We start from the raw sequence: 26,126 nt of genomic DNA, 5'->3' as shown, positions 1-26,126 counted from the left end.
GATACATTTGCACATCTCCAGTCCGTGGGAACCTCCCCTGAATCCAAGGATGCTCTCATAATTATGGCTAAGGGTTTGCTTAGTTGCTTTGCCGCCTCCTTTAATATAACTGGATAGATCCCATCCGCCCCAGGTGCCTTTCTTATGTTTAACTTCAACAATTTCTCCTCCACTTTGCTCTCAGTTATTACAAAATCATTAAGCACACTGCTACAAAATCATTAAGCACACTGCTTCTTCGATTTTCAAACTGTAATGATTCCTCACGTGTGAATGTAGATGCAAAATACTCATTCAGTTTGTTTGCTATCTGAGCAGGATCATCAACAGTCGAACCATCGATGTCAAGTGGACCAATCATATTCAGCCCCTTCCTTTTAGAGTTTATATAAGTAAAGAAATCCTTGCTGTTTTTCTTAGCATCTTTTGCCAAAGATTTCTCGTAATCCGCCTTTGCCTGCCGAACCTCCTTTGTGACCTGATTACAGACTAGCTTATATCTGCTACAGGCTTCTGCGTCGCCTGATAATTTATATGCATCCCATGCATTTTTCTTCTCTGTCACGAGTCTCATTAGTTCATTTGATAACCATTTAGGCCTAAACCTTGAACAATATTTCTTCATCGGTATGAAAAGTCTAGTAGCTTCCACGATTAATTCCTTGAATGCTTCCCACTTAGAATTTACTGTTTGTAACATCGTCAGTCGCTCCCACTGTACAGAATTTAAAAACTGTCTGAGACCACTGTACTCCCCTTTACGGAAGCAAAAACCCTTTCCTTTACCCCTGACGGTAGTTACCTCTTTGAGTAAATCCCACTTCAGTACACTGTTGATCACTGCCACCTAGTGGTTCCTTTATCTGCAAATTCTTAATACACGAATGATCACTGCTGATAACCAGATCAAGAGTATTACTTTCTCTGGTTGCCTCTCGAACATGCTGCTGCAGAAAACAATCATCCAATAAATCCACAAAAGTCTGACTAGTGTGTGAGTGACCAACCCACAAGTTCCAGTCAATATCTGGGAAGTTAAAATCATCCATTATAAGACATTCTGATTTACTGGCCCACTCTATTTCTCTGTACAATTGTTCATTGTACTCATTCGAGTCATTAGGCCTATAACACACTCCTACTCTTATCTTTGCTTTTGCAGTGCTTATGTCACACTAAACTGACTCAACAGTGCACTGTCCATCTATATCAACTGGATGCACTTCTTTTGATTTTATGTTTTTCTTAATTAACAGCATAACACCTCCTCCCTTTCTGTCCTGTCTATCCTTTCTGTACACATTGTACTCCCCAAATTCCAGTTCTGCATTCCTTATATCTTTGTGACACCACGTCTCTGCTATCCCAACAATATCCGCCTTTGATGTCTTGACCAACACTTCAAATTCATCAAATTTATTTACTATACTTCTAGCATTGGTATACATGCAAGCATACATGCTCCTATGCCTATTCCTTGTTACCCTAACACATCCCATATACCCAACTATTCCAGGATGACTGCCATCCGTCCCTGAAACCCCCAACACCCCTCGCTCCAGGTCGCTTCTTATTCTAATAGAAGTTGTGCAAGAATCACCTTCACCTCTGCCTGCGGTTACTGTTAAACTATTAGTCTTTGTATCCCCCCAAGCTAGCAGTTTTCCGACCCACCTAACACTGCCTCGATAGCATCAGCAAATATTCTTGCACCCTTTCTATTTAAGTGTATCCCATCCCTGTAGAAGCAATCTCTCCTGTTAACAAGTACAGTCCAGGCTGAAAAAAATTCTACCCCTTGAGCCTTGCACAATATTTCCAGGGCCGAATTGATCGACAAGGCTCTCATCATATACTCCCTCCTATCGTGTCTGGGCAGAATTGCAGACACTTTCAAATTCAACCCTAATTCTCGGCTTTTTTTCAACAGTGACCTGTACTTGTTGAGTAATTCTGCCGGTCTCCTACTCTTAATATCATTAGTGCCAACGTGTACAACTATATCACCTTTTGTGCCCTTGAAAGATGATATCCGCTCTACAACGTCATCAACCTTTGCCCCTGGCAGACATACCCTGGTCCTGTTCCACCTATCCTTTTTACATAGCATGTTCCCCGTTTCCCTGACAATAGAGTCACCAACAACTAATAGTTCCTGTGGGACCAGCGCATTCTGCCTTGGGGGTTGCCGCTGTGTTGCGTGATGACCAAGTGCAAGCTCTGGCGTTGATGTGGGCAGCTGAGAGCTTGATGGGCCCCTCAATTTATTTCCTTCGAGGGCATCCACCCTGTCCTTCAAACTCTCATATAGGCCCATAACAACGCTGAGTTGTCGCCTGATTTCCTTACACTCCTTACATCGAGTGTGATAGGTCTTTGATTTTGGAATGAAGGCATTAGCTGCAGTCAGAATCTGAGTGGCTATGTAAGTAGTTACATCATCAACAAGTTGTTTTTGAACGTAAAGTCTATCTAGAAGTATTTTGGCATAACAGCTATCCCAGTTCGCCTTTTTAAATGTCCAAGTGGATCGTTGGTCAGGATTTGGAGTTACCTCTGATTGTAATGTAATGAGAAAATAATTGGAAAGTGATCACTGTTGAAGGGATCGGTTAATACCAACCATGTCGTGATTGGAAAGATGGATGGTGAAAAATCTGAGAAGTCAACTGCAGAAGTAGATGCTGTAGGTAAGTGGAAGTAGGTAGTAGTTTCAGAGTTTATTCCTTAATCAATTTGCCTCTTTTGTCCATTGTAGCTGACCCCCTCCCCCACAATGGATGGTGTCCATTAGTCACTGAAAAGACTGGAGTTGTGTAATGAAGTAATCAAGTTCTGAATGGGGAAGTGGTAGAGATGGTGGAATATAAATGGAAACAATGGTAACCGAAGTACCAACTACAACATGAGGTGCCACAGCTTCTAGGGTGGTTCTTAATTGGATCGACCTGGATGAAATGTTAGAGTTAATAAGCATAGCTACTCCTCAACGTGCAGATGATTCTGAGCTCCCATCTTGTCTGTATATGATATTATTTGAAAATTTTTGGCAAAACGTGGAGTGACAAGAATGTTTCCTGTAGGCATACACCTATGGGATTGAATTGAGCTAGTAAATCCCTTAAGTCATCAGAATGGCTGCTTAGTCCTCTGCAGTTCCATTTTATGATGTTATGCATTATTTAGGTCTGGTGGGGGATGATTCATCTGGCTGCTTTTTGTATGCAGGGCAGTTTTTCTGTTTGTATTTTGTATTTTATTGGCGCATTAGCAACTAAGGCTATGTCATTTGCATGAAGTTCTAAGTATTGGTTCCTCATAATATGAGTGTACATCTACTTTCATACTATTTGTTAGTGATTCAGTTTCCTTGTTGTATTTAGTTTTTTCTAATGTTTCACTGTCATGTGAGACAGAGTATCAGTTGAGATACTAATTGGAGTGTTAGACGCTTTGCTGGTTTTAGCTTTAGGAATATCTTTTATGGAGGCTGATAAGGTTGCTTTAATCCAGTTCACCAGAGAGGTGTTCACACATCTGTGTGAACTGCAGCTGAAAGATAGCTTTTGGTGCGAGACGCATAGGATAGACTAGGTATGGTCAACATAATTTGTCTGTGTGCCTCAGGATATGTGACTATGTTCTATTTTGTACTTTTGAATTTTCTTTCCAGTTTTCCACATATCGCATGATTTAGAAAAGGCAGGGTGGCTTCCTTTGCAGTTGGAACAAACAGGAGATGTGGCTGAGCAATCTGCTTGTGTATGATCCTTTGATCCACATGTAGGGCAGATGGTGTTACCTCTGCATGCTGGGTGGATCAATATTTAAGTTTGCATTTTGTTTCTTATGTCCTAATTTAATCTATAGAGAGATGTGGCCATAGCATACTTCACAATTTTTTTCATTACTTCTTTTGGTTCAGGATTATATAAGGACATCTGCTGGAATATGTATGATAGCAATCAATAACTGAAATATAATCCATTTTTTTGGAGTTCATAAGCACTGATGTTACTTGAAAAGGTGGTGCTTGTGAGTTAGTGTTAGCATTAGTAGAGGTGTATGATGCAAGAAAGCAAGCTTATATAGTATCAGCCAAAAAAAAAAAAACCACACCTTCCTGTTTAACCCAGTTCCTTGTCTTTTTTGTTTTCTATTTTATAGGTAAGTGGCTCTTGTGATTTGGTGGTTGGGGTATATGTCTCCTTGGGCAGGGAGTTGTACACTTGCACTGGCGATGGTGCATGTTGCTTTTATTTCTTATTTTTATTTAATGGTTTTATTTTATTTGAATGTCTTAGTATACAGTTAATGACATTGCACTTTTTTTTAGAAGTTACCCTAATTATAGCATTTACTTGTTTCACGTAAACAGTATTTTCTTTTTCATAATAGTTTACAGAATCCTGCATTCTTGAGAGGAATTAAACCTCTGAAAAAACTTCCCATCAAAAGAAACTATGCGGACCAATTAAATAAATAAATTCTACAGAGAGAGAGAGAGAGAGAGAGAGAGAGAGAGAGAAGTAGAAGGGAATCACCAAGAAAGAGAAGAATGATGATACCCAGCTCAGGACCTGGGTGTGCCAAGCCCATACTCACCAGATGTGAGCCCCCCGGGGTTAAATATAACGTTATCACGTGGAAATATGATGTATGCCAATGGAGTGAAAAGAGTAAAGGTGGAGTTGGTTTTTTGGGTCCATAAAGATATAAAAACAACATTTTGAAATTCAGAAGTACATAATCAAGGGTGTCAAGAATACTTCTCAGGATTTCTAAGAGGTACAAACTAAAGGTTTTAATGATTTATGCACCAACATCGAGCCATGATGAGGAAGAGGTTGAAGAAATGCACACCGAAATTGAGAGACTTTCAGTGAACAGAAAACTCACCACACCATTATTATGGGGGACTATAATGCTAAAGTTGGAAAGAGAAAAATGGCACAGAAAAGAGAAACTATAAAAAATTTTGGAATTGGTAAAAGACTTGTGGAATTTGCAGAATCTCGAGGAATGTCAGTAATGAACACTTTTTTTAAGAAAAGGGTGAACAGAAAGTGGACATGGAAGAGCCCAAATGGATTAACAACAAATGAAAGACTTAATCGTCACTAACAGAAGATATATTGTGAATAATGTTACTGTCCTAAACAAGGTAAATGTTGAAAGTGATCACAGAATGGTAAGATAGGATATAGATATAAGAAAAGAAAGGAAAAACTGACTCGAGTAAAAACTATGAAGGTCTTTGATATAAGAAGAGCAGTATGTACTAGAATACTAGAACTTAAGAACAAGTTTGAGCTTCTGCAGACCTTTCAGGACCAAGATTTCTGAAAGGGATAAAGCCCGAGTAAACTATAGGTAAAAAGAAATCCAAAGAAAGAAAAATTAGTCAAGAAATACTTGTCATGATGAACGAAAAATGACAAATGAAGAGCAAGAGAAACACTGACAAAGACAAAATTGAGTATACTGAGCTATGCAAAGCCATTAGAAAGAAACTCAGAGGACAAGATTTAACACAAGAAAATTAGAACAAGCATTAAGGGAAAACAAAGGACTTAAATCAGCAGTCATGAGCAGTAATACAGAAAGACAAATGATACTGAAACTGAAGAACAGTGATGGTGTATTAATAAATAGCAGAAGACTACTATAAAGAATTATATAAGGAGCAAGGAAATGATGCAACCAGTGGGGAAGATGGACTACAAATTAGCAGCACATACAACATACCCAATATCTTTCTTGATGAGGTAGAACATGCATTGAAGAAAATGAAGAATCAGAAAGCCCCAGGTGAAGATGAAGTTTCTGTAGAGTTTTGAAAATTAGGAGGAAGAGACATAACACAGAAACTGGCAAAACTTTTCACAAAATACATTAGGAAAGGAGTGGAATAATGTTCATAATTTTGCTGCATAAAAAAGGAGATAAATCAGAAATTGGAAATTATAGACCAATTAGCTTGTTGTACCACATCTACAAGTTGCTCACAAGGGTCGTTACTAACATTAGAAAGAATACTCGACAAGAATAAACAGAAAGAGCAAGCTGGCTTTAGGACAGAATTCTCAACTATGAATCACCTTCATGTAATATCGCAGCTAACGGAGAAAGCAAATGAATATAAAACACCATTATGCCTGGCATTTGTGGATTATAAAAAGGCATTTCACTCCATACAGCATAAGGCAATGTTTCGGGCACTGGAAAGACAAGGCACAGACACCCCATACATGATTTTGAAGAAAATCGAGAATGCTATCTCCTTTATTAGACTAGACACAGACAGTAGCAAGTTTAAAATTGAGAAAGGAGTTCAACAAGGAGACACTATCTCTGAAGTTGTTTACTGCTGCCCTTGAAGCAGCTTTGAGAAAATTGGACTGGTTGCAGAAAGGATTCAACATGAATGAAGAGTACCTAAACCACACACGATTTGCAGATGGCATTGTGATCATAAGCCATGATCCCCAAGAATCAGAGGAAAATCTTAATCAATTATGCAGAGTTATTAAGGATTTCTGACTAAAGATGAATATGGCTAAAACAAAAGTAATGATGAACAAGTATGCCACAAAAAGGATATATTCATTGAAGGAGCAGTAATTGAAAAGATGGATTCATATACTTATCTGGGACAAGTCATTAGATGTAATAATGACAAATAGTGGAAGTCAAGAGAAGAATAGATTTTGGATGGATAGCATTCAGGAAATATAGTCACATATTGAGGAGCAATATCCCAATTTGTCTGAAATGTAAAATAACGAACCAATGTAGTGCCCCACTGTGACTTATGGAAGTGAAACTTGGGCACTCACCAAAACAATGGAAGAGAAGCTGAAAACTACACAGCAAAGAATGGAACAAATTATATTAGGAATCAAAAGACTGTCTGATAAGAAGAGAAACAGATGGATTAGGCAGCAAACACAAATAAAGGACATTCTTATCAAAACTAAACTGAAATGGACTTGGGCAGGACACATACCCTGAAGACATGATGACAGATGGACTAAAAAAATAACAGAAGGGTATCAAAGAGGAGATAAAGGAAAAATCTGGAAGCCAACAACGGAGATGGACAGATGAAATTCACAAGTTTGTGGGTAGTAAATGGATGGCCACTGCACAAAGCAGAAGGTTAATTTCATCATTAAGTGCACCATCATTATTATTGTAAATTAATTATTCCAATAGCTAACGTGTTATTACTAAAGCATATAATAGCAAAAGTGTATAATACAGTTACAAAATACAAATAAGCATGTTTAAAAAATATCAATACTGCAATAAATTATTTTATTAAACTAAAAACCATACCAATGAATGCATTTGGTATTGTGATTTTTAACCACATCCGATCTCGTATATCTAAACCTGAGTCTGGAGATGCCATTACTTTTACAATAGTGGCCATGTCATTTTCTACAGTTAGAGGCGTCTCTTGAAACTGTCCTAAATAATGATAATAATAAAAATAAAGATTTAACTGAAATAATTAAAAGATTTAAATTTGCAGTAAACAGAGCCAAAATATTAAATTTTATATTAAGCACTGAAAAGATGGTTATAGTGCATTATATCACAACATAATATAAAAATGAAATGGACAAGGAAAATAACTGAAGAGGAATGAAATGTCTACGGAAAGTTGCAAATGGGGAAAGATACAAAAGTGTGATGAGCTTTAAATGTTGTATGAAAGACTTGTGGGAATGGAAATTCAAATTTACAGGTTTATTACTTAGAATGGTCTTAAGTAAAGGCCACTTAACTTCCAATAAATTTAGAATTTCAAACTTAAAATTTATTGGGAACTGAGTATAATTAATAAAATTTTAGTGAGTTAACAAGTAAATACTTGCTCTATTTTGAAGACAATGTTTCAAATCCCAACTTCGTTGTTCATTTTCGGGTGTAAGACAATTATCAGGATCCACAGATAGAGCAAATCAAAGTTTAGGTCAAAACATCATCAAAATTGTACTGATATTTAGTTCTAGTATTTGCCACATGGTGTGAGGACGCCGTTGGCTTTTGCAACATCAACCAAAAAAAAAAAAAAAAAATCCATTACCTGTTCCATTCTTCACATAGTTGTTGATCTAGCTCAACCTTTGAATTTTCAAGAAGTCAGCCTCAACTACCAGTGAAGATAACTTATTGCATTTGAGATAACATTAATTTACAGTTTACTGGCTAAAAGAAAACACCTTACAATCCTGTCTACACCTCTTTCTCTGTAATTTAAAATTATCTCCTCTAGTTCTGGTACCATTTATAGCCAAGATCACTCATTCAATTTACCATTCCCTCTAATTACCAAGCTTTGTAGTCAGCATATTCAAAGTCTTTTACATGGGCACCAATTTTCCAATTTCATCAAGGCCCATCTTTGAACTTTTTCAGGAAGCTCAATGGTTTTTTTTTCTTTCCAGGTGTGGTCTCCATACTTGGTCACAGTACTCTAAGTATGGACACAGTATTCCAAGTATTCAAATAATAATAAAAGTTCAACTGAAATAATCAAGCAATCATGAAACTTACATTAGCAGTAAATGAAGCCATGTGGTTTCACCACTGCCTTATATAACAGGATTATGACCTATCTCTGCATATTGTACTATACATCATTGATAGGATACGATTCCCCCCCCCCTTCTTGACTTGTCTCCACACTGCAAAGAGAACTTTGTCTGTTTGGTTTCTAACTTCTAGATCACTCCCTTTCTACTGTCTGTGACTTGTCCTAATGTATAGGTATTTTGAAATTTTTATTACCCAATTGTAAAAACTTTGCAAGCATTAAAATAGAGCTGTTACATTTCTGAATATGGTTGAAGCTTATACAAGTTGTTCTGAAGGAGTCCTGTTTGGCACTGGTCATTAACCACTGCCAAAATATATCATATGCAAATTTCGACACTATTCCCTGTATCCCTTTGTCAAAGTCATTTAAGAAAATCAGAAACAGCGGCCCTATCAAAGATCAATGACCCTACTTTTAACAATAGCCCAATCTGAAGAGTAATCACAATCTTTTGCCTCCTGTTTTGCAGCCATCCCACGATAAATATAAAGCTGGATTGTGGAAGATGATCCTGATATTAACTTGATCTAGTTAATACAGAAAGAGTCAAATGCTTTGCTGAAGTTCAAATGAACAATCAAAATCATTTCATACATCCACCTCATGAGTGACTGTTTTCAAAAGAGCTATTCAGATTAGCTGTTTTGAAAAATTTTAATTTTTTCCTCTTATAAAACTGCTGATTTCTTCAAAATACCACTTCTATATAGATGCCCCTGTTACTCCTTGCCCTAGAACTGCCTTGATGGATTGGTGACACAATGACACTTCTCCAATGCAAAGGAACCTCCTCTGAGTGCACTGTTGCCCTCATAATTAGTCATAATGGTTTGGAGCACCTCTCCCTCACAGTCTTCCTCAAAATTATATGAGGGGGTTGGTAGCATATGAACATATACTATCAACCCACTCTTGATCTGATTAACAGCAGTGATTATTCATGCATTAAGAAACTGCAGATAAACAGAGGTGTATTGCTAAAAAAAATAGTACCGGAATGCTCATTCTCCAGAAGACTATATGATAACAGCACATCGACTGTACAGTAACTGAATCAGACTTCAGACTCACGGTTCATAGAACAACCAGTTTAAGCATTCAGCTGATGGGGAATCAAAATGCAGCATTCGCACAGTATATCTCATTAGTTGGATCTCTTTATCTAATACACTGTACGTTAAGAAATGTTCAAGTTTCATTGTGAAATTTATATTTTTGTTCTTAAATAAATTTTTAAAGAAATCTATTAATTTTAAAGATTACTATTAATATATATTTTTAGAAGCAATGGGTAAAATAGATATTTCTCCCTCCCCATTGGTTACGCCATTGTTTCATAATATTAGGTGTATAAATTTAATGATTTTCTATTATGACATTTAGAAAAAAAAGTGCTGGAACGGTGTTCTGGTATTCCGGTCCGGAATACCAGAACATCACTGCAGATAAAGGAACCACTAGGTGACAGTGATCAGTGTACTGATGTAGGATTTACTTAAAGATGTAACTACCATCGAGCGAAAAGGAAACAGTTTTTGCTTTCCTTTCATAAAGGTGACTACAGTGGTTTCAGACAGTTTTTAAATTCTATACAGTGGGATCAACTGATGATGTTAAAAACAGCAAATTCTAAATGGGAAGCTTTCAAAGATACTAGGCTTTTCATATCAACTAAGAAATACTGTTCAAAATTAGACCTAAATGGATGTCAGATGAACTAATGATGCTCGTGGCAGAGAAGAAAAATGCATAGGATGCATATAAATTATCAGATGACACAGAAGTCTATGGTAGATATAAGCTAGTCTGTAATCAAGATCACAAAGGACGTTAGGCAAGCGAAGGGTGATTACGAGAAATCCTTGGGAAATGATGCAAAGAAAAACAACAAAGACTTCTTTACTTATGTAAACTGGAAGGAAGGGGATGAATCAGATCGGTCCACTTCATATTGATGATTTGACTGATGACGATGATCCAGTTCAGATAGCTGACAAACGATGTGAATTTTGCAACTACATCCACATGAGGAATTCTGTAAGGAAAAGGACAGAAGTTTGTAAAATGCTAACAGGAAGCTAAATGATTTTGTATTAATGGAGAGCAGAGTGGAGGAGAAATTATTGAAGTTAAACATAAAAAAGTCACATAGGGTGGATGGAATCTATCTAGTTATATTGAAGGAGGGAAGTAAGCAAACCCTTAGCCATAATTTTCAGAGCATCCTCGGACTCAGGGGAAGTCTCCACGGACTGGAAATGTGCAAATGTATTTCCAATTCACAAAGGGTGACATGAGTAATTACAGACCTTAGTTGACTTCTGTTCCAGGGAAAATAAAGGAGTCACTGGTTAAAGATGCATTGCAGGATCATCTAGACAAGACTGCAGCAAGAATTCAGACACAGCATGGGTTTGCTAAGGGAAAGTCTTGTCTGACCAATTTGATTGGATACTATGATGTGGTCACAAAGGAACTGGATACAAAAAATAATTTTGATATCATATACTTGAATTTCAGGAAAGCTTTTGATACTGTTACACATGGAAGACTACTGTACAAACTGAAGCAGTATGGCATTAAGGGCAAGTTGCTACAATGGATAAAAGGATGGTTGAGTGGGAGAAGACAGAGTTGTAATCGATGGATACTGCTCTTTGTGGACTAATGTCAGTGGTGTCCCCCAGGGTTTGATGTTGGGCCCATTGTTGTTTTGTATATTTATCAATGATATTGATGAAGGTATATGAAGCTTAATGTCAAAGTTTGCAAATGATACAAAGATTAGGAAGGTTGTTAATAACAAGAATGACAGTATGCTGCTGTAACAGGATCTGGTAAAGTTGGGCAGATGGGCTCAGAAGTGGCAACTGAAGTTAACATTGACAAATGCAAAATACTGCATATGGGCAGCAGTAATCTAGAGAAATGTACCAACTGGGTGGTGTTACACTCAGGTTAGTGGAGAATGAAATAGTTGTTGTCGTTGTTATTTGGTTTTTGGGAGCATTTGCAACTAAGGCTATATTGCTCCAGGGATATGCGATGGTCATTCCCTGACCCTTCCGCATCCTCCGTATTTGGTGGTCGCGGGCTCGAACCCCGGTCTAATCAAGAAGCGTGCGCTATGCACTGCTGCTCCTGCCCACCTGGCTACGGAGGTGCCAGAATGAAAGAGACTGGGGGTAATTGTGCAGTCAGATATGAAGTTTTCTGAGTAGTGCGGACAGGCTGCCAGAGTAGGTCATGGGTCTTGTCAATGACACAGAAATTTTGCGAGAAAGCATAAGGAGGTTTTTATTCCCTTGTATAAGGCTTTATAAGGTTAGGCGACACCTTTAATACTGCATACAGGTCTGGAAGCCTCATTTTAGGAAGGGTGTAGAGTTGCTAGAACGAGTACAGAGAAGGGCAACATGATTGGTGAGAGGAACAAAGGGGTGCCCTTACGAAGAAAGGCTTAAGCTCTGCAAGTTGGAGCATCTGGAGACTAGGCACCTGTGAGGTGATCTGATTGAGGTGTACAAGGCCTTGAATGGTTTGAACAGGTTCAATGCTGATGGGATACTTCCACCTGTTCAGATTAAGAACCTGAGGGGGACATAGATTCAAATTGAGGAAAGACAGTTGTAGAATAGATGTGTGGAAGATTGCCTTTAGCCAGCGGGTAGTTGATTGCTGGAACAAACTTCCATCTGTTGGTGTGGAAGTAGATACCTTAAATAAATTTATGGCAGAATTAGACAAACATTTGGAACGAATGGATCAGTGAAATGGGAGAGTTTTTTTTTTTTTTTGGCTGATGCTGTATAAGCTTGCTTTCTTGCATCATATGTCTCTACTAATGCTATTGCTGAAGTTAGTTAAGCATGATTTACTCTTAACAAAGCCATGTTGTGTCCTTCATAATGCCATATATATCTAAATGTTCCCTGATCGCACTCTTAATTATTGCCTGTAAAATTTTTCCTACCGCTCCAGTCCAAAGATGTCTTTATAATTAATCTCAATGGTTCAATACACTCTCTCATGCTCTCCCTCAAAACTACAGGATATATGCAATCAAATGTGGGAGTCTTACTTGCCTTTGTACTCAAATGTTTTTCTAATAAACAATTATCTGTAATTATGAAATCAATAACTTCATATTTATCAGACTCACTCGCACAGCCTCTTCTCAGTAAAGACCAATGCAAAGTACCTATTCAATTCATCAGCAACGCCAGCTGGGTTATCTAAGACTTTCCTGCACCCAGTGCACAATGGTCCGATCTGATTGGTTTTCTTCTTTGTTGTATTCACATATGTGAAAAATTCCCTGTTCCCATTCTTTGCTCTCTTAGCCAATGCTTTCTCATATGCAGCCTTGACCTCCCTGACCTTGTTTGTGGTACTATTACAGATCAAATTGTACCCATTGTAGGCTTCAGTACTTCGATTGCTCTGTAACTGTCCCATGCTGTCTTTTTCTGCTCTATTTGACCAACCAGCTCTGCAGTCATCCATTTCAGCATCCATCTCCTACAATATTTTCTTAAAGGTATGTATGTGTTCATGGCTTGTTATTTTTGCTTTAAACATATTCTATAATTCAAATGTATACACCACCCCTCGATAATCTGCTCAATTCACAGATGCTATATAGCAACTTAAATTGTCAAAGACCGTCAAGCTGAAGTTAAAACCAATGCCTTTACCTTTAACTACTGCAACATATTTTTTTCATCTTCCAACTGATGATCACATGATCACTTCCTGACAACTGTTCCTGTGCTCTAAGCCTTGTCATATCATTTGATTTGCTAATAATGATGAGGCCAAGAGTATTTTCACTCATAGTACTTTTTATCTAACATACTTGTACAAATAATAATCATCTAGTTTATTTAAAAAAGTTTTTCCCCATCGTGAGTTTTCCTCCTACTTATTCCAATCAATCTGGGTCAGATTAAAGTCACCCATAATAAGACATTCACACTTGCTTGCCCATTCCATCTGCATGTAAAGACTCTCGTCATATTCTTCACAATCTTCTGGTCTGTAGATTACTCCCACTCTTATTGTTTCTTTGCTTCCAACTAACTTACACTACACAGATTCTACGCTGGCAGATATAACTTCAGACTCAGCCAAAGCTCTTTTCATGCCCAGGCTGCTTTTCATAAGAAGCATGACCCTTCCACCCCTTATATTATCCCTATCTTTCCAAAATATGTTACACATACTGTAGTGGAACTCGTCATCACCAATTTTCGGGCAGCACCACATTTCTGTCAGCCATATCATTACATCAGCATTAGCTGTCCTAACCAGGAGTTCAAAGTCAGTCATTTTATTGAAAGCATTGCTGTAGACACAGCTGAGACTAAGTAATCATCTACAGTTTACTACCGTTACACACCCCTTGAAGTTATTTAGGTTTGCACCCCAAGCTTTATCTTTCCCCCATTTGAAACATTGCTATCCTCAGAACATCTTGTCAACATTGGCTGCTGTGGCAACAAACAAGAATTCATGAGGTGAGTGCAAGCATTACTTTGACCCAAATCATCAGATAAACATTCTAATAATAAATATCTAAATGTGATGGCCTCCGTAGCCGAGTGGGCAGGAGCGGGAGTGCAGCAGCACACGCTCTTTGAGTAGACCGGGGTTCAAACCCCTGACTGCTGAATACGGTCGATCTGCCAACCCGCACTGGACCAGCGTGGCAGATTATGGTCCATTTCCCTCAGCATGAATTGTTGAGGAAGCTTCCATCCTGCAGTGGGTTGATAATGGCTGCACTTTACTTTACTTTTTAAATGTGATGGGCTTTGTTATGCAATCATTTGCAATAAGAGTTACATAAGTTGAAGCAAAAGTATCGAAAACAGCTGTAACACTTCACCTCTACACACATCATTTGTAAAAGCTGCTGGACAAAGTGTGTCTAATCAGGATATATATAAAAAAAAATGTTTCATCCATTTGTTTTCAAGGCGTGAAATCATGGAAAGCTTTTTAAAAGAGAACACACTTATTCTATTTTGGTTGATTTCATATTACCATAAAGAGCAAAAAATGTTTTGTTCTTTATGGTAACATCAAAGTCTTTAATATGAAATAGTAACATGAATGTCTAACTTTAACATGTCAGTATTAAAGTTAGAAATATATATATATTTTTTTTCTATCTCAACGTACTGAGAACTATTGGTTTATTCCACAACTTGATGCATTTTGAAATAAAAAAAAAAAAAAATTCAAAACAGAGGTAGGAAACACACCAAAACATTTGTTTCTTTTTCATTCGAGTGACATATCTCAAAACTGTTTCTAAATTGATTTCCACTCAACTGCTTCTGACAAAGAGACTTGTAGTGCATATCAAAGCATTAGATACTATTTGGAAGATTTAACTATGTATTTGAAAACAACAGCATTCATTTGCCTAATGAAGACACTGTTGTGCATATTTCTGGCATCAATAACGCACATTTAATGCTTGGTAGACATATGTAATGTGTTCACGAAAAACCATATAGTAACCAAATAAATTTTAAGATAATTTATAGTTTTTGGAACCTATCTAGGCAAATTAGCTTATTTGAATCAATTTTTTTTCAAAATTGATTCAAATAAGCTGATGAATTGGCTCCTTTTCTCCAAAGAATCATGTAGGAATTGGTGGCATTGTAAAGACCTTGACACATTACTGTTTCTTCAACATCGTAATTAGAATTCTCTGAATCTTACTGTCTTTTCCAACTTCAATATTTCTCTTAACCTTTCGAGGTGGTTCAGGCTCTTTGAAGATGAATTGCTAGTACCATCCAATTCTTTGTTTTGCATTTGTGTCTGCAAATCAATCAGATTTTCAATCGTCAGGTCTTCTCTAAGAGACTCCTGCAAGCATATCTTTAGTTAAAGATATCTTTCAGGTTAAAGTGTTCTGTATATCAAAATTTCCACTGTGACATTTTCTTGCATTTCTTGAAAACCTTCACAGTAATGGATAAATGGCAGGAAAGTCTTCCTAAAACCCTTCACTGTGAATTACTTGGATATCTTCCCAGCTGGCAGTGTTGCTTACTGCCATATGTTGTTTCCTTCCTGTTGGTAGCAATAACAGGCTGAGCCATGGGTTTCAAATACTGCTTGGAAATGAAAAGATCCCTTGATCCATAAACTGGAATAAGGAGATGGTATTTAGGGGAAGGAACACTAATTTATTGTAAGGGTGAGAATTTACAACATGAGGAGAATAACTAGGAACACTGTCCTGGATTAAATATGCTTTAAAATGTTAATCGCATGTTAATGCATATGTGCATCATGGGATTTTTAATCCATTCAGATGAATCTGACTGTAAGAATAATTTTCTTCTGGTTTTGTGGAATAAAACTGGATATTTTTGTCAAGTAACCTTTGCCAGCAGCTAAAAGAAGAAACAAACATGTCTCTGCCCACTCCAATGCAGACTGACTCAATTGCCAATTTTTGAATTCAGTTATCTGGGAGTTGCAAATTTTCCAGGAGGCACCAAGTAAAACTTACTTTATTGTTGAAATTTTTTTTTTTTTTTGTAACTTTTGATTTAAAAATTAGTAGAGTAGTTATTATACGTGATTCTCTGATTAAGTTGATGAATCAGTTCATTACTTGGCTTTTATAATTGTTAAAAACCATAACTGACTTCTGCCACCATTGTATTTTGTACTGTATTGATAAGAACATTCAAATTCTACTGCATTGTTATAACACTCATATAGGCAATACTTGGAGGTTTTCTATGTTGTTTTGTAGCAGTACAATCAATATCAGAAGAGGCCTATAAATTTATAACAATACAAATGCATTTTAATAACGTAACTTTATCAAGTAGTACATAGCATAATCTAAAAGAGCATAGTTTTTACTGTTTAAATTCAGTGTAGTGTTATTCTTTTTGATCTCCTAGTTTTGTGTGTTATTTTTAAATTAAATTTAGACTAAAATCATCACTCACACTGGAGCAACAAAGCAAAGGGATCAAAATTGTGAGAATGCTTTAGTTTGGGGAAAAACTTCCAAAGGATGTTTTTCCTAGGAATTAGGATTATGTTATGTGTTGCTTATGCTCTTTTTGTGAAGCTACCTCTAGCACAACATAATACAGCCATAGGGTATTTATGTGTGCTCATGCAAAAAGTATGAGGAGGTTAAGTTCAAACTGAATGTTCTCATAGGATTATCTGAAGGTGTGAGGAGTAGGGTTGTTGTCCTTGCATGATTAAAAGAGAGGGACCTATAAAGCACGCAGCCACCCAGCTCTTGAGCACATATTCCAGCATCACACAAAATAAAGCCATCATTCGCAGAAGAGATCTTCAGTCTCATAGAGGGTGGGTACAGTTGGTGACTGGATTGTCAGGGAAGTGGAAAATATACTGTGTAAAAAGGGTGGGTGGAGTGGACAAAGTTATGTCTGCCAGAGGATAAAGTAGATGACAATGTAAAGCAGCTATCATCTCACAAGGGCAAAAAAGGTAATAATATTGTTGTACATGTTATTACTAATGAGAAAAAGTCACCAGTTAGGATTGAAATTAATAGCGTGTGCAATCCAGGCCAGACATGATAGGAGGGATTACATGATGAGAGCCTTGTCAATCAATTCAGCCTGGAGAGACTGTGGAGGGCTTATGGAGAAGAATTTTTTAAGCATGGTCTGTGTTTGTCAACAGGAGACTGTTTCTACAAGGGTGGGATACACTTAAATAGAAGGAATACAAAAATATTTGCTGATGCTACCAAGGCAGTGTTAGGTGGGTCAGAAGCCATTTAGACAGAGGGGGGGATACTCAGTCTAACTGATTAACAGTAGCCGAATGCAGATATTAAGTGATTTATTCCCTACTTCTATCAGAATATGCAGCAGCCTGGAAAGCAAAGTGTTAGGGGACTTCAAGACCTGCTGGGGGATCCAAGTGGAACAAGCAAATACATGTGGTGTGTTAGCATTGTTAAGAGTAACAACAAGTGAATGTAGAATAGGTATTTTACATCTATATTCACACAGGAGGAATTCTTTAGGGAAGGGGATGTCAGAAGTTTATCAAACTTTTAATGGGGAGCTAAATGATTTTGTGATAATTGAGAGACAAGTGGAAGTGAAATTGTTGAAGCTAAACATAAAAAAGGTGCTTGGTGTGGAATCTATCCAATTATATTAAGAGAGGCAGCAAACAAGGTGACCAAACCGTTAGCCATAATCATGAGAGCATCCTTGGATTCAGGGAAAGTTCCTATGGACTGGAGATGTGCGAATGTTGCCATAGTAGTATTAGTATAATAGCAGATGATGCAAGAATCCAAGCTTATATAGCATCAGACAAAAAAAAAAAACAGTTCATCCATTCGTACCCTCTAAGAATTTGTTTAGTTCTCCCTTGAATTTATTCAACCCATCCACTTCCACAACAACAGATGGAAGCCTGTCCCAACACTCAACCACCCATTGGGTGGTTGAGTGTTGGGACAGGCAAACTGAAGGCAAACTCCCACACATGTATACTGCAACCATCCGTCCTCAACTTGAATTTGTGCCCCCTCATGCGTGTAGACTCAGGAAGTGGAAGAATACCAGTAACCAGAGCCGGCAAAAGGGGGAGTGCAGGGTGTGCACAGCACACGGCCCCGCACTGGCAATTTTTTAATAATAAATTAAAAATTAAAATAGCCTAAATTTTATTACTTACATTGAACCCTGATTAAAAAAATTGTACTTTACAGTAAGTTGCCAATTTAACACTGGATTTCATCCTCGTGCTGAATGCGAACATTGTTTTTTATTCTGCATCTCTTTCTAACACTAACAAAATCGCACAAATCATCCTACTACAGGATGTAAAGTTTAGTCAAAACAATAAGCAGGTTAGGAGTTCGATAGCTATTTTCTAAACACTCCGGGGCATGTTTACGTGCTACACTTTCACTCGAATCATTGGTCGAACCGCGCTGAAGAGGGAACGTAAAATATATAGCTTTTTTTGTTTATATTAATATAGTGTTTTTGTTTAGCGGTATAGAAAATTTTTTGTTACTTTTGCTATAAAACTTTCTGTGATTTTATTTTAATAATTATTTTTAGATTTGAAAAAACATATCTTTAATGAGTAAATAAAAGTTTATTTTTTTCGGCCCTGCATTTATTTTCGCACACAGTCCTGCAAACCCTATCACCGGCTCTGCCAGTAACACTCAGCTTACTCAATCTAGTCAAGGCTTTAAACACCTCAATCAGATCTCCATACAGGTGCCTGGTCTCAAAACACTGCAACATGCAGAACTGAAGCCTTTCTAGGTATGAGTACCCTTTTGTCCCTTTCACCATTCTCTGCATCTGCACCAGAAAACCTACATCCTTCCTAAAGTGAGGCCTCCAGACTTGTATACGTTACTCAAGATATGGCCTAACCATGGCATTATACAAAGGGATAATCACCTCCTTAGTCCTGCTAGCAAAGTTTCTGTATATCACTGACAAAATCCCATGAGCTATCCTGGCAGCACAATTACCCCCAGGTCTTCTTAATTTGCCACTACTCTGAATGTAGTACTTTGCATTTGTCAATGTTAAACCTCAACTGCTATTTTTTTCATCCAATTGACTCAATTTTCCTAGATCTTGTTTTGCAGTAGCACATCCCGATGATTGTCGTTAACTACCCTGTCAACATCTGTATCATCTGCAAACTTATACATTAAGCCTGATATACCTTCATCAATATCACTGATAAATACTGAAAACAACAACAAACCCAGCACTGAACCCTGGAGAAATCCACTAATAACATTAGTGCATGAAGAGTAGTGTCCATTGATAACCATTCTCTGTCTTCTTCCACTTAACCATCCCTTTATTCATAGCGGTAACTTGCTCCTTAATGACACATTGCTCCAGTCCGTGCAGCAGTCTTTTATGTGCAACAGTATCAAAAGACTTGCTGAAATTTAAGTATATGATGTCAAAACTATTTTTTGCATCCAGTTCCTTGATCACTGCATCATAGTAACCTATCAGATTGGTTAGAGAAGACCGCACTTTAACAAATTCATGCTGTGTTTGCAGTATAATCGCAAACCTGTCTAAATGGTCCGGCATTACTTCTTTAACTAGTGATTCCATTATTTTCTCGGGAACAGATGTTAAGCTAAGGGGTCTGTAATTACTGACATTGGCTTTTGATCCCCCCCCCATGAATTGGGCATATACTTGCACTTCGAGTCCATAAGAACCTCCCCTGAATCCAAGGATGCTCTCATCATTATGACTAAGGGTTTGCTTACTTCCTTTGCTGCCTCCCTTAATATAATCAGATAGATTCCATCTGTCTGAGGTGTCTTTTTTATGTCCATCCCCAACAATTTCTCCTCCACTTTCCTTTCAGTTATCACAAAGTCATTTAGCTTCTCTTTGGAGATTGATAAACTTTTGACATAACACACCTTAAAGAATTCCTCATGTGTGAATGTAGATGCAAAAATACCTTTTCAATTTGTCCACAACCTAAGCAGGGTCATCAACAGTTAAACCATAAACATCAAGTGGCGCTATGTGATTCAACCCCTTCCTTCTACTATTAATACAAGCATAGAAGTCTTTGTTTCCGAAATTCACAAATGGGAATCAAAAAGTGACAAATAATAACAGGCCTGTTAGCTTAATGTCTGTTATGAATGTAGATGCAAAAATACCTTTTCAATTTGTCCACAACCTAAGCAGGGTCATCAACAGTTAAACCATAAACATCAAGTGGCGCTATGTGATTCAACCCCTTCCTTCTACTATTAATACAAGCATAGAAGTCTTTGTTTCCGAAATTCACAAATGGGAATCAAAAAGTGACAAATAATAACAGGCCTGTTAGCTTAATGTCTGTTACTGGGAAAATAATAGAGTCAAAGCATGGATTTGTTAAGGTGCAATCTTGTCTGACCACCTGATAGGATACTATAATGCATTAACCAGGAACTGGATGCGCAAAAATAATTCAGTATCATATACTTGGAAAAGCTTTTGATACCGTTGCACAGAAAATACAGCTATACAAATTGGAGCAGTGTGGAATTGTTGAGTGGAAGAAGACAGAGAGTGATTACTAATGGACACTGCTCTTCATGGACTAATGTATTGGAGTCAACCGTGGTTCAGTGTTTGCCCATTGTTGTTTTCTATATATATTAATGATATTGATGAAGGTATATCGAGCTTAATGTCTAAGTTTGCAGATGATATAAAGGTTGGCAAGGTAGTAATGACAGTAATCAAGGTAAGCTACTGCAATAACTCTTGCAGTAATCTATTCTTATGCGATTTCCCAATCACTGGCAGTAGAGACTGAAACTTTCTTTAAAGTCTTTAGATTCTCACTATGATACACTAAAAGTGGCTTCTGAAGTCACCAGGTGCATTGCCAACAATCAATCAGGTCAAGCAGCCTTTTTCAGCTTGAGAGTTATCACGGGCAGGAAAATACAGAGGTTGCATTAGGGTTACTAAAAGCACAAACAGGTGCATGCATGTATACATGTTTGTTTGTACAATAATGCTAGGAGTATAGTAAAGAAATTCAATGAATTTGAAGCACTGGTTAAGTGAACAAAAGCAGGTGCAGTGATGATATCACAAACATGCTGCCACTCAGATATAAGCATTGCAGAATTCTTGGGGGGGGGGGGGTAAGAGGATAATGCCCTTGGTTAGAAGCACACAAAGGGTAAAGGGAAGGGTTTTTGTTTTCATAAAGGTGACTACAGTGCGATAAACTGATGATGTTAAAAACAGTGAATTCTAAATGGGAGGCCTTCAGGGAATTAATCTTGGAAGCTACTAGGCTTTTCATACTAACTAAGAAAAACTGTTCAAGATTTAGGCCTAAATGGATGTCAGATGAACTAATAAGGCTCGTGACAGAGAAGAAAAATGAATGGTATGCATATAAATTAGCTAGTGACAAAAAAGCCTATGGCAAATAAAAGCTAGTCTGTAATCAAGATCACAAAACAGGTTAAGCAAGCAAAGGCTGATTATGAGAAATCCTTGGCAAAGGATGCAAAGAAAAACAACAAAGACTTTTTTACTTATGTAAACTAGAAGGAAGGGGATGAATCAGATTAGTCCACTTGATGTTGGTGGTTCAACTGCTGATGATCCTGCTCAGATAGCTGACAAACTGAATGAGTATTTTGCATCTACATTCACACATGAGGAATTCTGTAAGGAAGGGGAGAACAGAAGTTTAATAAACTCTAATAGGGATTGTAATAACGGAGAGCAAAGTGGAGGAGAAATTGTTGAAGTTAAACATAAAAAAGGCACATGGGGTGGATGGAATCTATCCAGTTATATTGAAGGAGTGAAGTAAGCAAACCCTTAGCCATAATTATGAGAGCATCTTTGCCTTCAGGGGAAGTCTCCATGGACTGGAGATGTGAAAATGTATTTCCAATTCACAAAGGGGGAATCAAAAGGTGACACGAGTAATTACAGACCTTAGTTGACTTCTGTTTCGGGGAAAATAATGGAGTCACTGGTTAAAGAAGTGATGCAGGATCACCTAGACAAGACTGCAGTAATATTTCAGACCCAGCATGGGTTTGTTAAGGCAATGTCTTGTCTGACCAATGTGATTGGATACTATGATGTGGTCACAAAGGAACTGGATGCAAAAAATAATTTTGATATCATATACTTGGATTTCAGGAAAGTTTTGATATTGTTGCACATGGAAGACTGCTGTACAGATTGGAGCAGTATGGCATTAAGGGCAAATTGCTGCAATGGATAAAGGGATGGTTGAGTGGGAGATGGCAGAGAGTAGTAATAAATGGACACTGCTCTATGTGGAATAATGTTATTAGTGGAGTCCCCCATGGATTGGTGCTGGGCCCATTGTGTTTTGTGTATTTATTAATTATATCGATGAAGGTATATTGGGCTAAATATACAAGTTTGCAGATGATACGAAGGTTGGCAGGGTTGTTAATGATAGTAAAGACAGTATGCTACTGCAACAGGATCTAGAAAAGTTAGGTAGATGGGCTGAGAAGTGACAACTAAAGCTTAATATTGACAAATGCAAAGTATTGCATATGGGTAGCAGTAACCCAAGAGAAAAGGAAGAACTAGGTGGTGTTACATCCAGGTTAGTGGAGAATGAAAGAGACCTGGGGGTAATTGTGCAGTCAAATATGAAGTTCTCTGAGCAGTGCCGATGGCTTGCCAGAGCAGATCATGGAGTTTTGTCAATGATATATAGGAATTTTGCTAGCAGAGACAAGGAGGTAATTATATCTTTGTATAATGCAATGGTCAGGCCACGACTTGTTTACTGCATACAGGCCTAGAGGTCTCATTTTAGGAAGGATGTAGAGTTGCTAGAACACGTACAGAAGGGCAACAAGATTGGTGAGAGGAACAGAGGAACAAAGGGGTTCTTTTACCAGGAGAGGCTTAAATGCTGTAAGTTGCAGCATCCGGAGACTAGGCACCTGCAAGGTGATCTGATTGAGGCGTACAAGGCCTTGAATGGTTTGAGCAGGTTCAATACTGATGGGATACCTCCACCTGCTCAGATTAAGAACCTGAGGGGGGGGGCATAGATTCAAATTGAGGAAAGACAGTTGTAGAATAGATGTGCAGAAGTTTGCCTTTAGCTAGGGGATTGCTGGAACAGACTTCCATCTGTTGTTGTGGAAGTTGATAGCTTAGATAAATTTAAAGCTGAACTAGACAAATATTTGGAATGACCAGATGGGGGAAATGAGAAGGTTGTTTTTTTTTTTTTTTTTTTTTTGGCTGATGCTCTATAAGCTTACTTTCTTGCATCATATGCCTCAACTAATGCTAACAACATAAGTTGTTGTAGGAATTTATGTGCATCAGCAACTTTGGCATTTTTAATATGTCTGTAAATTGCACTTGTTCTGTGGCTGATTTACTGTTTGCTGGATGAAAAACATGAGTTCCAGGAGAAAAAAACTGTACTGCTCTCAGACTGACTAATTCAGCCATATTATGAAAAAGGCTTATAAAAATTCCTCATGTCACTGATTTGATATGAACTCTGGTCTTTTCCATAATGGTATGGGGGAGGACAACAAGGGTACCAACTGTACTACCCATGAGGGCACAGAATCCAAGGCAGTGCACTAAAGTGATGTGGGTGGCCAGTGCAATGTTGAGCCAGTTTGGTGTGACAAGCACTAGGAAAACTAAAATGAGAATAGGAGTGCATTATAGGCCTAATGACTATGATGAGTATAACAAACTGTATAGGCAATATAGTGGGGATCTGAACTTTCAAAAATATTGCCTGGAGTTGAGAGATGGTCACTCACATAGTAGCAGAAAATTTATGGATTTATTAGATGACTGTTTTCTACAGAAGTATTTTAGAGAAGCAACAGGAGAAAGCCATAATCATGATCTAATTATGAGCAGTGCCTCATCATGCATTAAGAATCTTCAAATAAAGGAACCACTAAGTGACAGTGATCATAATATATTAATGTGGATATAACTTAAAGATATAACTACTGTTAAGGGTAAGGGAATCTTTTTTTTTAAAAGTGACTACAGTAGTCTTAGGCAGTTTTTAAATTCCTTTCAGAGGTCCTAAGCGCACTGTGCGCACTGATGCAGTGGTGGAAGCTGTACGGCAGAGTGTTCTTGAGGATCCATCTGCCTCTACCCGTCGTCACTCTGCTCAACTAGGGATCGCCAGAACATCGCTTCAGAAGATTCTGAAACTGGATTTAAAAATGTTTCCATACAAGATCCAAATGGTCCAAGCTTTACTACCCCAAGATACTCAGCAGCACCTGCAGTACGCCATTCGATTTCAACACCTAGCCAGAGATAACAACTTTTTGAACAACTTGATAATGAGTGATGAGGCCCATTTTCATTTAAACGGGTACATCAACAAACAAAACTGCAGATTTTGGGGTACTGAGAATCCCAGGGAATTACATCAGCATCAACTGCATCCCCAAAAATGCACTGTTTGGTGCAGTGTTATGGCTGAAAGAGTTATCGGCCCCTATTTCTTTGAAAATGAGGAGGGTCAGCCAGAAACAATCAACGGGGCCCTGTATAGGACAATGCTTGAAAATTTTTTATGCCCAGCGGTCGAAGATAATCAGGAGGTATAGGATGAAGCTACTGCGCACACTGCCAGGGCGACGATGGACCTCCTGTGAGAAATTTTTGGTGAATGAATAATTTCAAAAAATGCTGAATTTGTTTGGCCTCCGCGTTCACCTGATTTGACGGCTCCAGACTTCTTTTTGTGGGGCTACTTGAAAGAACAGGTTTATGTAAATAAACCTCGAACAAATCAAGAACTTAAGGAGAACATTCAAGCCACAATACGACGTTTACGACCTGAACCCTTGCGTACGGTCATGGAAAATGCTGTGGAAAGAGCCTGTATTTGTGAGCAGGGAAATGGTGGTCATTTGAGGGATGTTGTTTTTCCCACATCATACTAAAAAAAAATCCATTAATTATATTTCCAAATAAAATAATAAAAAATAAAAAAAACATGAGTTTGTAAAAGTTATTTTTGTTTTATATCATTCAGTCTTTCAGTGGCCACCCTGTATAACAAGGTTTAGACCCAAATGGATTTCAGATGAACTGATGAGACGAGACGCAAAGAAGAAAGATGTGCGGGATGATTATAAATTAACTGGAATCATGAAATCCCATAGCAAGTAAACTATTCTGCAATAAAGTTGCTAAGGGGGGGGATAGGTAATCTAAGTAAGATTATTACAAGTCCTTAGCTAACAATGCAAAGAAAATTAGCAAAAAATTCTTTGATTACATTGACATTAGAAAGAAAGGGGTGAACAATATTGGCCCACTGTCTCTGAATGGTATAACTACCAATGATCCTGCTCAGTATGCTGACAAACTAAATATTTTGAACCAATCAACATTCACACGTGAAGAAGTTTTTAGGGATTTTTTTTTTTTTTTTTTTTTTTTTTTGTGTCAGATTATATCTCAGGCATTGTAGATGGAGGATAAATTGACACTACTTCTCTGATTTCAGCAAAACCTTTGATAATCAGAGATTAATGGAAAAACTGAATCATTATAGACCCAGAGGCCAGGCTTTAAACTGGATTGCACTCTACTTGGAAGTGAGAGAAATGTTGGTAACTTTTAAAGGTAAAATTTCATGCCCTTGTAAATCTAAAATTGGTGTACCATAGTGTTCATTCTTGGGCTGTCTGCTATTTTTAATCTATGTTGACAACTTGCCTAATATATTTGGGACTACCAAATTAAAATAAAAATTCTATGACAACATAAAAATTTATAAAGCAGTAAGTAATATTGGCAATTGCATAATTTTAAATGAAGCTCTGCAATTTAGTAATTCACTGGCTGAAGAAGAACAGAATGATCGTTACTGAGAATAGGTATGAATTCAAAGAAAATCAGCAAAAAATTCTTTGCTTATGTTGATATTA

At 37.6% G+C, this 26,126-nt stretch overlaps 1 protein-coding gene across 3 annotated transcripts in view; it reads right to left on the bottom strand.

Annotated features, from left to right (window-relative positions):
- dsh (Segment polarity protein dishevelled) overlaps positions 1 to 26,126 on the bottom strand; it is a 512,259-nt gene that overhangs the window by 94,428 nt on the left and 391,705 nt on the right. For all 3 annotated transcript variants that reach the window (XM_090373973.1, XM_090373975.1, XM_090373972.1), the window contains one exon: positions 7,342 to 7,476. In XM_090373973.1, coding sequence (XP_090230099.1) covers positions 7,342 to 7,476 — 135 coding nt within the window. The remainder of the gene's footprint in view (positions 1 to 7,341; positions 7,477 to 26,126) is intronic.

This window comes from Mastigoproctus giganteus, chromosome 5, assembly GCF_048544385.1.
Source record: "Mastigoproctus giganteus isolate SK-2022 chromosome 5, ASM4854438v1, whole genome shotgun sequence".
NCBI lineage: Eukaryota > Metazoa > Arthropoda > Arachnida > Uropygi > Thelyphonidae > Mastigoproctus > Mastigoproctus giganteus.
The sequence above is the reverse complement of the archived record's forward strand: the minus strand, read 5'-3'. Positions and strand labels throughout refer to the sequence as shown.